Raw genomic sequence first — 16,069 nt, forward strand, 5'->3', positions numbered from 1 at the left:
GCCTCCCAAAGTGCTGGGATTACAGGCTTGAGCCACCGCGCCCGGCCAAAATTTTCACCTTAGAGGCTTTATTATGATCTCTTGTATTTACCTTTCATAGTGACTTCCCTACCCCCCATTTAAAAGTTATGATTGGCTTCTGCCATGCCTCACACCTGTAATCCTGGCACTTTGGGAGGCCTAGATGCGAGGATTGTTGAGCCCAGGAGTTCCAGACCAGCCTGGGCAACATAGTGAGACCTCATCTCTACTTGAAAAGAAAAAAAGATTCATGTCCCAAAGAGACCAGACTTTGTCAAAGGTATCTTAGTTCCATATGATAGTGAACATTACAAATAAATTTGATTTTTTTATTGGAGTCTAGTTTTGCAGCTGACAGTGAATGTCCCAAAACTGAATGACATTTATATCTTCTCTCATTCTTTATAACCAGAAGAGATGACAGAGTTTGTAGTGATCTATTTTTAATGCAAAAATGGTCTTCTCAAACTATTTCTTTAAACATACCCACTGTATGAGCATTCTTATTGACAGATATGTACTAGTTTCCGTTTGATGAATCATTTTCAGGATTCATTTTAGCTTTAGGCTAAAATAAGCATACTGTGTATATATTCATACATAGAAAGAAGCTCATTTTAATTTGTAAAACTTTAATATATAGGCTTTTGAGAACATCAGATTAATATCTTTATCATTGTGTTTTGGGATTAGAAGGTAAATTATCTGATCAATCAGCGAATAACATATATCACCTGTAAGTCTTAGTTGTTAAAATTTTCAGGCCATTTTGAAACTGTTTAGACTAAATATTTGAACATTTACTTCTGTATTCTGACACATTATTTTTGATATGCTTTTGATCTCACCTTAACCCAGATCAATTCATTTCTGAAAACCAACAGCTTTTATAACACACTAGAAGCAAAGCTCTGAGCAATATAAAGACTTCCTGTTAGCGTACCATAGAATATGAAGAAGCAGTGTCATTTCCTTTTGCTAGGATGTGTTCTGTACAAATTAAACACATTACTTTAGCTTTTAGTTATTGAGTTGAACAAAAACAAATCAGACTTTAATCTTTTTCACTTGGGATGGAGGTATTTTTTAACTTTAACAAAGTATAGTATGTTTTTAACTGACATTTTAAACATTAACCATAAAAAGACAGTACAACCATGTTAAACACTTGAAGACCTTACCCATCGCTTTTTAGCTTAACATTTTATCATGCATCGCTGGTGGGCATTTTTACTGAAGTCTTTGCTATCACTAAAACAAAACAGTTTCATTTATGTGTTTATTTTAGAGCTAGGGTCGTGCTCTGTTGCCCAAGCAGGAGTACAGTGGCACAATCATAGCTCACTGTAAACTTGAACCACTGGGCTTAAGTCATCCTCCTGCCTTAGCCTCCTGTGTAGGTAGGACTACAGATTTGCACCACTATGCCTAATTTTTACATTTTTTGGTAGAGATGGGTAGAGACTGGTCTCAAACTGTTAGATTCAAGTGATCCTCCTGCTGCTGCCGCCCTAAGTGCTGAGATTACAGGCATGAGCCACTGTGCCTGGCCGTTATTTTTATTCTAAACTAAAAGCAATCTATAATGATAAGTTCCAACAGTGCAGATTTGAAATGTTAAAAAGCCTCTTTTCTCCTTATTATTGTGATATTGTTTAAAATCTGCATATGTAAAGTTCAACACAATGTTATTAGCTTGGTGCAAACGTAATTGTGGTTTTTGCCATATGTGTATGTAGGTAATGGCAAAATTACAGCTTTTGCCACATACGTGTATGTATTTTTTTTTTTTTTTTTAGTAGTGGCAAAATCTGCAATTACATTAGCACCAACCTAATACATGTTTTTGTTCTAGTTTTTTGCTCATTGGAGCTTGGGTATCTTTCCATATTTAGAACATCTAGATTTTTTTTTACTATAGCTGAGTGGTATTTTATTGTTGGTTATAGATATACCAACATTTATTTAGGTTATTCTCTTACTGATAGATGCTTAAATTTTAACTTGAAGGAATTTTGCAGTGAATTTTCTTTTGCCTATATCCAGGTGTTGTGAGTGGTAATAGATATTTATAAATTCCTATCAGAAAATTACTAGGTCACGGCCAGGCGTGGTGGCTCATGCCTGTAATCCCAGCACTTTGGGAGGCTTAGGCAGGTGGATCATTTGAGGTCAGGAGTTTGAGACCAGCCTGGCCAACATAGTGAAACCCCGTCTCTAATAACAGTACAAAAGTTAGCTGGGCATGGTGGTACGCGCCTGTAATCCCAGCTACATGGGAGACTGAGGCAGGAGAATTGCTTGAACCTGAGATGTTCAGTTCTTGCTTGCAGTGAGTGAAGACCGTGCCATTGCACTCCAGCCTGGGTGACAGAGTGAGATTCCATCTCAAAATAATAATAATAATAATAATAAAATAAAAATAAAATTGCTGGGTCACAAGGCATGCCCTGTTAATCTGATAGGTAAAAACAATGAGAGTTTGTATATTTCTTGAATTTTGATTGAAGTTGGGCGCCAGTCTTATGATTGACCATTTTTCCCTTTTGGCTGTTGATACAATTTGTCCATTTTTCTGTAAGTTACTATTTTGTCTTATTGATTGGTATGAACTCTTTATAAATCTAGCACTTTTAAATGCTATATAATATTCGGTGTTATTATAATACCATAATAATCATACATTCCTAATATAATGCTGCAGTTAATTTTGTTCATGTATTTTTTTTTCTTTATTATTTATTTATTTATTTATTTACTTTTGAGACAGAGTCTCACTCTGTCACCTAGGCTGGAGTGCAAAGGCATGATCTTGGCTCATTGTGACCTCCACCTCCTGGGTTCAAGTGATTCTCCTGCCTCACACTCCTAAGTAGCTGGGACTATAGGGATGGGTCACCACACCTGGCTAATTTTGTTTGTATTTTTTGTAGAGACAGAGTTTTGCCATGTTGGCCGGGCTCCTCTCCTGACCTCAGGTGATCTGCTTGCCTTGGCCTCCCAAAGTGCTGGGATTACTGGCGTAAGCCACCATGCCTGACCATTCATGTATTTTGTTGACTCTGGTTGAATTGTTTTCTTAGGATAAACTTGGTATAAAATTGAGTTTAAAGGCTGTGAATTTCCTTATTAATATATTCACACAATCTGAAATAATACATTTAATATTTAATAAATATTTAATGCATTTCGGATTATATTTAAAACAAACAAGGATTTAAATTACCTATAACCCTACCACTAAGGACAACCACCATTGTGAGCCTTTTTGCTCTAGATAGCTTTCCAGTGTTTTATTTTTCTATTGTAAAGCCTGTCCCCCCCTACCCCTTAACATATATAGGGAAAATCTTTCCACATTAGTAAATAAAGATCTAGGCTGGGCACAGTGGCTCACACCTGTAATCCCAGCACTTTGGAAGGCCGAAGTGGGCAGATCATCTGAGGTCAGGAGTTTGAGACCAGCCTAACCAACATGGTGAAACCCTGTCTCTACTAAAAATACAAAATTAGCTGGGCGTAGTAGTGGCACATGCCTGTAATGCCAGCTAGTCGGGAGGCTGAGGCAGGAGAATTGCTTGAACCCGGGAGGCGGAGGCTGCAGTGAGCCGAGGTCACGTCATTGTACTCCAACCTGGGCGACAGAGTGAAACTCTATCTCCAAAATACATACATACATACATACATACAAAATCTATACTACAGGGTACATTTTTCCTTTTTTTCTTTTTTCATTGTATTAAAATATTAAAATGTACATAACATTAAAGTTTTGCCTTTGTAACCATTTTTAAGGATACAGTTCACTGGCATTGGGTACATTTACATTGCTGTACAACCGTCACCATTGTCTGCCTCCAGACCCTTTCATTATCCCAGACTGAAACCTATTAACACATTTTTATACCTTTAGTTCTTCTCTTGTTGTGGACATTCATTTTCAGTTTTCTCCCTTTGTAGGTAACAATTGACATATATATGTGTGTATATAAAAATATGTATGTATATATTTTTTTACTTGTCTGATTACTTTCTCATGATGGCAGTTCTTCCATGATAGGACAATTCTCTTTTTTTTTTTTTTTTTTTTGAGACAGAGTCTCGCTCTGTCGCCCAGGCTGGAGTGCAGTGGTGCGATCCTGGCTCACTGCAAGTTCCACCGCCTCCCGGGTTCAAGCCATTCTCCTGCCTCAGCCTCCCTAGAAGCTGGGACTACAGGCGCCCGCCACCACACCCGGCTAATTTTTTTGTATTTTTAGTAGAGACGGGGTTTCACCGTGTTCGCCAGGATGGTCTTGATCTCCTGACCTCGTGATCCGCCCGCCTCGGCCTCCCAAAGTGCTGGGATTACAGGCTTGAGCCACCGCGCCCGGCCAGGACAATTCTCTAGAGAACAGTTTATATGAGTATACATATTAAGGACAATTTTTTTTTTTTTTTTGAGACGAAGTCTTGCTCTGTTGCCCAGGTTGGAGTGCAGTGGCGTGATCTCGGCTCACTGCAACCTCTGCCTCTCGTGTTCATGCGATTCTCCTGTCTCAGCCTCCTGAGTAGCTGGGACTACAGGTGCCTGCCACCCCACCTGGCTAATTTTTGTATTTGTAGTAGAGACAGGGTTTCACCATGTTGGTCAGACTGGTCTTGAACTCCTGATCTCAGGAGATCCCCCCGCCTCAGCCTCCCAAAGTGCTAGGATTACAGGTTGAGCCACTGTGCCCGGCCAAGGATGACTTTTAAAATTGGATTTGGATGTCAGTTTTTCTCCCCCTGACACCACTGTAGAATTTACCCCCAGTTTAATAAGAAAAGTTTAATGTAGGCCAGGCTCCGGTGGCTCACACCTGTAATCTCAGCACTTTGGTAGGCCAAGGTGGGGGGATCATTGGAGCCGTAGAGTTCGAGACTGATATGGGCAATACATGTACCTAGACCTCGTCTCTAACAGAAACCTTAAAAAACTAGCTGAGTGTGGTGGTGTTTACCTGTGGTCCCAGATACTTGGGAGGCTGAGGTGGAAGATCGCTTGAGCTCAGGAGGCGGAGGTTTCCATGAGCTGTGATCATGCCACTGCACTTACGCCTGGGCAACAGAGTGAGACCCTCTCTCAAAAAAAAAAAAAAAAATTAAAAAAGTTAATGTGACTGGAAGGTTAAATGTGTTTTTTAAAGTTATAGATATATAGCTGTTATATAAAAAATGAGATACTTCTATGGTAATACAGAAGTCAAAGTGTTTTTTGCCTAAATGAGTGTTTTTTTTTAACAGGCTCAGTGACATTGCTCAGTGGGAAGCTTTGTGGGGAGAGGTATATATGTGATATTTATTTGGGAAAGGGTGTTCATACATATTTTGCTGTTCTCCTGGACAAAAGGTTGAGAAACCACTACTTTGTGTTCTATTTTGTTTGACTGGTTAGAATCAGATTTACCTAACCTGGGTTTTAATTGTAAAACAAAATTTTAAATCTCAAATACTTACAAGTTACTCTAATAAGAGCCTTTGCTTTCTCCTAGGATTGGCAGCCACCATTTGCATGTGATGTTGATAAACTTCATTTTACGCCGCGTATCCAGAGACTGAATGAATTGGAGGTAATGTCTTCACTAGTGTTCTGTTTGCCTGTATTCCAGGGGGACCCTCCTTGAAATTATTAGGATATATTAAAATTGTTATAGAATCACCATTGTAAATCTGTTTTTAGATTTGTATTTGAGCAAATAAGAATATTTCTGTAGAGAACAGGTCTTTAAAGTATCGAATTGGCTAGGCATGGTGACTCACACTTGTAATCTCAGCACTTAGGGAGGCTGGGGCAGGAGGGTTGGCCTGGGCAACATACTGAGACCCTGTCTCTAGTAAAACATAATTTTAAAAATTAGCCAGGTGTGATGATGATGGTGTGTGCCTATAGTTCCAGCTATTCAGGAGGCTGAGGTGGGTGGATTGCTTCAGCCTGGGAGGTCAAGACTATAGTGAGCCATGGTTGTGCCACTGCACTCTGCACTCCAGCCTGGGCAACAGAGCAAGACCCTGTATCATATATATTTACATATGTGAAGATACACACACACAAAATTGTATTTTTTTTGTAGGGATAGAGTCTCCCTATGTTGCCCAGGCTGGTCTCAAACTCCTGGGCTTAAGTGATCCTCCTGCCTCTGCCTCCCAAAGCTGGGCATATAAAAGCTTCTTTACTTGTCATATAATTTTAAACAATAATATGGAATTGTGCTTACAGTACTACTTAAGTTCTTTTCAGAGTGCCTACTTACATCACAGGAAGGTTTACTGAGTGTTTAATTCCTTGTCTGTCACGTGGTAGGGGCTGAATTAAATTTTTTTTTAAAGTCACTTAAGATTTTTACTTTTTTTATTATGGAGTCCTGCTCTGTCGCCCAGGCTGGAGTGCAACAGCATGATCCTGGTTCACTGCAACCTCTGCCTCCTGGGTTCAAGTGATTCACCTGCCTCAGCCTCCCAAGTAGCTGGAATTACAAGTGTGTGCCACCAAGCCCGGCTAATTTTGGTATTTTTAGTAGAGATGGGGTTTCACCTTTTTGGCCAGGCTGGTCTTGAAATCCTGACCTCAGGTGATCCACCTGCGTGGCCTCCCAAAGTGTTGGGATTACAGGCTGTCTCTTATACACATCTAGATGTGTATAAGAGACAGAGTCTCGCTGTGTCACCAAGGCTGGAGTGCTGTGGCACAATCTCAGTTCACTGCAACCTTTGCCTCTTAGGTTCAAGTGATTCACCTGCTGCGGCCTCCTGAGCAGTTGGGATTACAGACGTGTACCACCATGTTCAGCTAATTTTTGTGTTTTTAGTAGACATGGGGTTTCACCATGTTGGCCAGGCTGGTCTCAAACTGTTGGCTTCAAGTGATCTGCCCATTTTGGCCTCCCAAAGTGCTGGGATTACAGGTGTGAGCCACCACACCCGACCATGTATAATTATTATTTTTTTATTTTTCTTTTTTATTGAGATGGAGTTTCGCACTGTCATCTGGGCTGGAGTGCAGTGGCATGATCTTGGCTCATGAACCTCTGCCTCCCAGGTTCAAGCAATTCTCCTGCCTCAGCCTCCCGAGTAGCTGGGATTACAGGCACCTGCCACTACGCCCAGCTAATTTTTTGTATTTTTAGTAGAGACGGGATTTCACCATGTCAGCCAGGCTGGTCTTGAACTCCTGACCTCATGATTCACCCATCTCGGCCTCCCAAAGTGCTGGGATTACAGGCATGAGCCACCGCACCCAGCCGTATAATTATTATTATTTTGAGATGGAGTATTGCTGTCTCGTCCGGGCTGGAGTACTGTGGTGTGATCTCAGCTCACTGCAACCTCTGCCTCCCGAGTTCAAGCTGTTCTTCTGCCTCAGCCTCCTGAGTAGCTGGGATTATAGGCAAGCGCCACCACACTCGGCTGATTTTTGTATTTTTAACAGAGATGGGTGTTTCACCATGTTGGCCAGGCTGGTCTTGAACTCCTGACTTTGTGATTCATTTGCCTCGGCCTCCCAAAGTGTTGGGATTACAGGCGTGAGCGACCTTGCCCAGCTGGCCATGTATAATTATTTAACCAGCTATATTTTCTGTGTTTTTGGCTGTTTCTCATTGAATTTAGAAAGTGGTATTATATGGTTCTGCTGAAAGAGCATTAAATTTAAAAACAATTTTTTAAAGTGGTATTGTACTTAAATATTCTGTGAAAGAAAATATCACATGGGCAGGTAATAGGAGCTTTAAAATAAGCTAAATGAGATGAAAACTCAATCAATTCTTTGTCTTTTAGGCTCAAACTCGAGTAAAATTGAATTTCTTGGACCAGATCGCGAAGTACTGGGAGTTACAGGGAAGTACTCTGAAAATTCCACATGTGGAGAGGAAGATCTTGGACTTATTTCAGCTTAATAAGGTAATGGGCTAATGACCATCTTACCATCTTACTCATTTAATAATCTTACTGACAGAATGAATTTGATCTTCTTTGCCTTAAAAAGGAACTTACTGCTCAGCCAGATGGCTTGCGCCTGTAATCTTAGCACTTTGGGAGGTCAAGGGAGGAGGATTGCTTGAGACCAGCCTGGGTAACAAAACCTTGTCTTTACAAAAAATTAAAAAATTAGACAGGCATGGTGGCATGTGCCAGCTATTTGGGCGGCTAAGGAGGGAGGATCACTTGAGCCCAGGAGGTGGAGGCTGTGGTGAGCTGTGATTGCACCACTGCACTCCAGCCTGGGTAACTGAGCAAGATGCTGTCCCAAAAAAGAAAGAAAGAACAAAGAAACTTATTTTTTGAGATGTGCAAAATGAGGTTCTCAAGTCAGTTGAGTGATGAGGATCATCAGGCTCTGCTTCCCAGGTCTTGAAGCCTTGTGGAATATTTTGCTGCCACCTGTTTTTCTCATTTTCACACTTTACAAAAATTCTGCAAACTATTTCTTTTTATTACAGATAAGGAAACTGAGGCTCAGGGTGATAAAAAGCTAAAAAGCGCTGAGCCATGGCCGGGCATGGTGGTTCATGCCTGTTATCCCAGCACTTTGGGAGGTCGAGGCGGGTGGATCAACTGAGGTCAGGAGTTCCATACCAGCCTGACCAACATGTCGAAACCCCGTCTCTACTAAAAATACAAGATTAGCTGGGTATGGTGGCACATGCCTGTAATCCCAGCTACTTGGGAGGCTGAGGCAGGAGAATTGCCTGAATCCAGGAGGCGGATGTTGCAGTGAACCGAGATTGCGCCATTGCACTGCAGCCCGGGCAACAAGCGAGAAACTCTGTCTCAGGGAAAAAAAAAAAGAAAAAAAGCTGAGCCATAATTCAATACCAGGCCCAATTGATTCTGAACTTTACGTTCTTTCCATCAAACATGCTGGCATGCATCCTAGTCTTTAGTTTTTGGAGATTTATTTAAGAGTCCAGAGTAAGACCAAGTATTATAGTCCCTTCTTTGGTAGAGATTTAGTTTTAGGTAAACTGATTCTTTCCACATGATTGCTTTGGGGATGTGAAAAGTAGCTTAGAGGGGACAAAATGTTTATGGACCATGTTGTCAAGAGAGATGTTTTAAATTTCTAACTTAAAATTAGTAGTGTGTATATATATGTGTGTGTGTGTGTGTGTGTATATGTATATATATATTTGATTGGCAAAACATGTTTTTAAAAGATAACCATAGCCAAGAACATTTTCCCCTTGGAGTCATACTTAGGTGCGATTAGAAGTGACTCCATATAGTTGTTTCTAATTTTGCTATTTTAACAGTTAGTTGCAGAAGAAGGTGGATTTGCAGTTGTTTGCAAGGATAGAAAATGGACCAAAATTGCCACCAAGATGGGGTTTGCTCCTGGCAAAGCAGTGGGCTCACATATCAGAGGGCATTATGAACGAATCCTTAACCCCTACAACTTATTCCTGTCCGGAGACAGCTTAAGGGTAAGTTTGGGGGCTAGCCTTAACCTGTTTTATCTTACTACTTATCAGTACATTGTCTTTTCAGGAAAATGAAAAGGCCTTGATTGTGTTTGGAAGACCTTGTTTTAGAAGACCTTGTTTTGTCGGGGTGCGGTGGCTCACTCCTGTAATCCCAACACTTTGGGAGGCCAAGGCAGGTGAATCACCTGAGGACAGGAGTTTGAGACCAGCCTGGCCAACATGGCAAAACCTCGTCTCTACTAAAAATACAAAAATCAGCTGGGCATGGTGGTGGGTGCCTGTAATCCCAGCTACTCGGGAGGCTGAGGCAGGAGAATTGCTTCAACCCAGAAGGTGGAGGTTGCAGTGAGCCGAGATCGTGCCACTTCACTCAAGCCTGGGCAAAGAGCGAGACTCCGAGACTCCGTCTGAAACAAAAAAATACCTTGTTTTGTGTTTTTTCCTCTAGTGTTTTTGTTCTGCTTTGAGAGCAACTATACTTAGAAGTTTGTTTCTGGAATGAATAAGATTGTGGAGGAAATTTTTTTACTGTCAAAAGCTGAGGAGTTGATTATTATCTACTTGTTACAACTTTGCCTTCTCTTTAAATTTAAAGTAGCTAAAGTATTCCTGGCTGTCATATGAAGGTATAAGCTGTGAAATAACTTACCTACCTATTCTCTTTTGCCAGCTGAGATTTTTAAGGAGATTGTCAGAATGTTGATATGGTAAAGATAGGGGATTTTATAATGCTGCATAGCTAATGGGTTCCTCTTCTAGTAATTCCTATGTAGCCATGTTCATTTCTGACAAAATGGTATTTGTGAAATTATTCACTTAAAAACTTGTAAGTAAAACAATACTATAAAAGCTTCCCATTTATTTCCATGCCTTGGTAGAAAGAAGAGGGGTGTCATTATCCATTCATACCCTTTGAGTTATTTTAGGACTACAGCAGTGAGCCCTATAATTTTAAGAATTGTTTTCTGTGCTGTAGAGAGGTAGGAAGAGAATAACATAGTTTTTGAGGGGTAAGTCACTAACCAAAGTCCTGTCCTAATACTATACACACACAAACACACCATCTGTAATGCTTAAATCCAGTAGATTTGTTTTTCTTCCCTCTTTCCCTTATTGATTCCAGGTGAACACTTTTTTTTTTTTTTTTTTTTTTTGAGATGGAGTCTCGCTCTGTCCCCCAGGCTGGAGTGCAGTGGGGCGATCTCCCGGTCACTGCAAGCTCCGCCTCCCGGATTCATGCCATTCTCCTGCCTCAGCCTCCCAAGTAGCTGGGACTACAGGCGCCCGCCACCGCACCCGGCTAATTTTTTGTATTTTTAGTAGAGAGGGGATTTCACCGTGGTCTGGATCTCCTGACCTCGTGATCCGCCCGCCTCAGCCTCCCAAAGTGCTGGGATTACAGGCGTGAGCCACCAGGTCCGGCTAACACTTTTTAGCATAGAAGAAAGTGGCCAATCTGACATTCAAAACTTTTTGTTTGTTTGTTTAGTACATTATGTGAATGTTTAGTGAGCCCATGGATGAAATTGTTTAGAATGTTGAGTGTGAGCTGGAAGCGATGGCTCAGGCCTGTAATCCCAGCACTTTGGGAGGCCAAGGTGGGCGGATCACTAGATGGAGAGATGGAGACCATCTTGGCCAACATGGTGAAACCCTGTCTCTACTAAAAATACGAAAATTAGCTGGGCATGGTGGCGCGTGCCTGTAGTCCCAGCTACGTGGGAGGCTGGAGCAGGAGAATCGCTTGAACCCAGGAGTTGGAGGTTGCAGTGAACTGGGATTGTGCCACTGCACTCCAGCCTGGGTGACAGAGCAAGACTCTGTCTCAAAAAAATAAAAAAAATTAAAAAAATTAAAAATAGGCTGGGTGCAGTGGCTCACACCTGTAATCCCAACACTTTGGGAGGCCTCAGGTGGATCCCCTGAGGTCAGGAGTTTGAGATCAGGCTGGCCAACATGGCAAAACCCCGTCTCTACTAAAAATACAAAAAAAAAAAAAATAGCTGGATGTGGTGGCAGGCGCTTGTAATCTGAGCTACTTGGGAGGCTAAGGCAGGAGAATTGCTTGAACCCAGGAGGCAGAGGTTGCAGTGAGCCAAGATCGCGCCATTGCACTCCAGCCTGGGTGACAGAACAAGACTTAGAACGAGATTGTCTCAAAAAATAAAAAAACAAAAATAAAAAATAGAATGTTGAATGTGGAACGTTTTTGCCTCATAGTCAGATCTAGATACAGTTACCCGTAATAGGTTAATTTTGTCTTCTTGAACTCTTCCTAAGTATGGAAGTTATAGTGAATAAAGGAAGAGAGAGTCCTTTTAATGATGCTTTGTGGATTGTAACATTTTAGAAACATGTCACTTATATACTTAAAAAGGCAATGTAGTTTTATGGTTAAAAGTCACTTAAATATTTATACAATCAAGGAGTTGAAAGGAATAAGTATTTAAAAGGTACCCTTTTGTAAACATTGCATCTACAGTAAAGGTAGATATTTGTGAGTGACTTACTGTGTGCCAAGTATGTTTTAGGAAGTGATACACATTCATTGTAGGAAGTTTTAAAAACACAGGAGGAGAGTATGGCAAAATAAAATCACTCCTGATCCTTCCACCTGTTATTTCTCTCAGGGCTATTTTTATGCATACATTCACAAATTGAAAGTGTACTCTTCTTCAATGATGTATACATCATTGCATCTTGGGTTTTTTTACTAATCATATGGGCATTTGCCATATCATTGAATAGTTTTGAAAATGCGATTTCTAATGACTGTGGCAATCCATTTTTTATAGCCAGACCTTATTTTTATTTCTTCTATTGTAGAATGTTTAGGTCGATTCTAGTTTTTTATTATAATACTATGATGAACATTCCTTGTATGTAAATTTTCACATCTATTTCTGATTTTTGAAATAGTTATTAGGGAGAGAAGAATTGAAGAACATATACTTAGGAAAAACAGAGGTGTACAGTGAAGGAATTATTGCAAAAGGGTGAAGGGAGAGTATAAGTTAAATTTTAGGAAGCTTGAGAAAAGTTGATACACTGTTCCAGTGGAACAGAGGCCTCAATCTTGCATCATCATGTTTTCTAAATGTCTTAAGGGATTGCTCTGCCTTTGTGGGATGATGTGATTATGGCATGATGATGATATTAAATCACCTGTAAGTCCTAGTTTCTTAAGTAAAGGTTAAAATTAGCGTCTGTATGTTAATAACACTAGATATAAAACCATATCGTGTGTATTTTTAATTGTGGTTTGGAGCAAAATAATAAAGCTCTTCTTACTTATTCTAAAAAACTACAGGGCATGATTGTCTTAGATCTGCAAAGTCCTTACAGAACCAAGCTGACCATAGATGATGGAACCATTGAGACTAACTAGTAGGAGATAGGAACCACATATGTAGTATCCGAATTTGTGATCATCCACTTAGTACAATTTATGTAATTCAGCTCAATTTGTATTTTCCTAATCACTCATACTTTTGTGTCTCCAATAGAAAGTACGTTGGATACATAAAGGGGATTAATTTATATGATGAACAGGTTTTATTCCCCTCTGCATGCTTTCATTAAACATACTCTAAATGCTCAACTGAGGACTTGTTACAAAACAGAAGGCAATGTTCTATACTACTTTTTGTAAAAAACAAAATATTTTTTTCTCTCAATTGTCATTGGTGTTTAGTTTGTCTCATAATTTTTTCTTTTTTCTTTTTTTTTTTTTTTGAGACGGAGTCTTGTTCTGTCACCCAGGCTGGAGTGCAGTGGCACGATCTCGGCTCACTGCAATGTCTGCCTTCCAGGTCCAAGCGATTCTCCTGCCTCAGCCTCCTGAGTAGCTGGGATTACAGGCATGTGTCACCACATGGGCTAATTTTTGTATTTTTAGTAAGGACGGGGTTTCACTATGTTGGCCAAGCTGGTCTTGAACTCCTGACCTCAAGTGATCTACCTGCCTCGGCCTCCCAAAGTGCTGGGATTACAGGCGTGAGCCACTATACCTAGCCGTAAGTCTTAAATAAGGTACCTTATTTAAGGCACCACCGCACCTGACCAACTTTTTTCAGAATGTAAATGCTTAACTATTAGGAATATAATAGTTAACTTTTCTGGATCAAATCAATGTGTAGTTTTAAGTAGAATGAGCAGAATATTTAATATTTGTAGGGTGCTATTACCAGTGGTAGATTTACTACTTGTTAACAAGTAATGAGTCAGTATTTTTAAATAGTATATCATATTTCTTAACTATCAGAAATAAATTTTATCATTTTGTCGCTTTGTACTTTCTTTTGTTCTTTTGCCCGTCTCTGTATTTCTGCAAATGTGAGGAGGAAAGGGGCCAATCTCAGTGAGATTCTATGGTAGTAACTGTGCCCGTAGTGTCAGTGCTTCAGGAAGGTTGTTATTTCCATGTATCTCATTCCAAATATAGCTGCTATAACACACCTCAGAGGGTTACTTTTGAAACTTTTACAAAGGTTTTTCGTGAGGTTTGTGGGTCCTCTTATGAAAGAGTAGTACTTACCTGAAATTCGTATTAGCTTCAGTGGCAACATTTTGTTGTGTTAATAGCTTAGAATAAAACTAAAAAGGAAAACCAAAGCAAGAAGAGAGATGCATTTTTGATCAGAACCAAAGTTATTGCTGTGGGCTACCAGTTGATCTTTGCCTTGCGAGTTAGACTTTGTAGGGATATACTGTGGTAAATAGAAACCCTAGTGAGGAAGACTGCTTTAGTTAAATGACCTGTTTTCTCAATTCAGATGATATCTTTGGATGATAACTTTGCTAGTTATATCTGAAACTATACAGTTGTAAAATCTAGAAAACATATTGGATTCTCTATTTTTTAAATTCCAAATACTTTTAAAAAATGAGATTTTTAATATGGAAAATTGTTTTGGGAGCTTATAAGGGGCCTTTCTAACAATATGGACCTTCCATTAACTGACAGTTGCAAGCACAAATAATTCCAAGTGGTTTATTGGGAATGCCTTGAGACAGCTATGGTCTGTTGTAACCTGATGATGTCAGCAATGAAAAATCAAAGCAACACCCCCTGTTAAAAATTTTTAAAATGTTTTAAACCTTTATAGATGTATGTATGTGGTTGGTAACTGCAGACTTGTCTTTATTTTTATTTAGATTTTTAAAAATTATAGGCCTGTTGTCTAGATAAATAGTTGTAAAATGTACCTTACAAAAATCCACTGAAACTCTGTAAGATTAAAAAGGGAAGGAATTTATCAGTATAGTTGTTATTTCTAGTGTTTGCAGAAGCCAAACCTGACCACAGACACTAAGGACAAGGAGTACAAACCCCATGATATTCCCCAGAGGCAGTCTGTGCAGCCTTCGGAAACGTGCCCCCCAGCCCGACGAGCAAAACGCATGAGAGCAGAGGTAAGAGACTCATGAGGTTAATTTAGAAGGAATTCTCAAGCCCTATTACCAATGGCTGTCTGACACTGGATTTCTCTCATGTGTATGCTCTTTGTAGTTTTGAACCTTGTTAATCTCACAAATGGATGCTGTTTGTATTCCAACTTTTACACTTGGGTGAATTGTACCATCAAAGGGATAAGGAATCGAAGAAGTCTAAGTTTATGCTGCCTGTACAGACTGCTGCTTGTTACCAATCAAGGCCTTAGGAAGAATTGGTGTTCTGTGTTCCTACTTGGATTGCCCATTACCCTCACAAAGTTGGGCAATGTTTAATGGGGATTAAGGCTAGAAAACATGTAGATTAGGAGGTTTTTTAAACAGAGTGGTTAGAAGACAGTTAAAGCCATTTTTCTCAGACTTCTTTTTTTTTTAGAGACAGAATCTCACTCTGTTGCCCAGGCTGGAATGCAGTGGCCCGATCTTGGCTCACTTCGACCTCCGCCTCCCAGATTCCAGCAATTCTCCTGCCTCAGCCTCTCCAGTAGCTGGGACTACAGGCGTGTGCCACCACGCCCAGTTAATTTGTTTTGTATTTTTAATAGAGATGGGTTTCACTGTGTTAGCCAGGATGGTCTCAATCTCCTGATCTCATGATCCACCCATTGTGGCCTCCCAAAGTGCTGGGATTACAGGTGTGAGCCACCGCGCCCGGCCTCTTCTTCTTTTTAGAGATGGTCTCGCTCTGTCACCTAGACTGGAGTACAGTGGCATGATCATAGCTTACGGCAACTTTCAACTCCCAGGCTCAGGTGATAACTGCCACCTCAGCCTCCCGAGTAGCTGGAACTACGGATGCATGCCATGCATGCCTAACTAATTAAAATTTCTTTTGTGTGAGATGGAGTCTCACACAAAAGAGAGAAAAATTTCTTTTGTGTGAGATGGAGTCTAAAATTTCTTTTGTGTGAGATGGAGTCTACGCCATTCTCCTGCCTCAGCCTCCCGAGTATGCAACACCTGGCTAATTTTTGTATTTCTAGTTAGAGATGAGGTTTTGCCATGATGGCCAGACTGATCTCAAACTCCTGGCCTCAAGTGATCCACTCACCTCGGCCTCCCCAAATGCTGGGATTACAGGTGTGAGCCACCTCACCCAGCCACAATTTGTTCTTGATCCTTTGACTTTCCCTATTTTTTTTTTTTTTTTTTTT

General features: G+C 40.3%; 1 protein-coding gene across 1 annotated transcript in view; it reads left to right on the forward strand.

Annotated features, from left to right (window-relative positions):
- Positions 1–16,069, forward strand: part of KDM5B (lysine (K)-specific demethylase 5B) — an 85,347-nt gene that overhangs the window by 26,546 nt on the left and 42,732 nt on the right. Inside the window, exons 2-6 of the mRNA XM_011990514.1 lie at positions 5,535–5,612; positions 7,816–7,938; positions 9,291–9,461; positions 14,742–14,876; positions 15,292–15,434. Of these exons, the coding sequence (XP_011845904.1) occupies positions 9,360–9,461; positions 14,742–14,876; positions 15,292–15,434 (380 nt within the window). The 5' untranslated portion in view covers positions 5,535–5,612; positions 7,816–7,938; positions 9,291–9,359. The remainder of the gene's footprint in view (positions 1–5,534; positions 5,613–7,815; positions 7,939–9,290; positions 9,462–14,741; positions 14,877–15,291; positions 15,435–16,069) is intronic.

This window comes from Mandrillus leucophaeus, unplaced genomic scaffold (assembly GCF_000951045.1).
Source record: "Mandrillus leucophaeus isolate KB7577 unplaced genomic scaffold, Mleu.le_1.0 Scaffold38, whole genome shotgun sequence".
NCBI lineage: Eukaryota > Metazoa > Chordata > Mammalia > Primates > Cercopithecidae > Mandrillus > Mandrillus leucophaeus.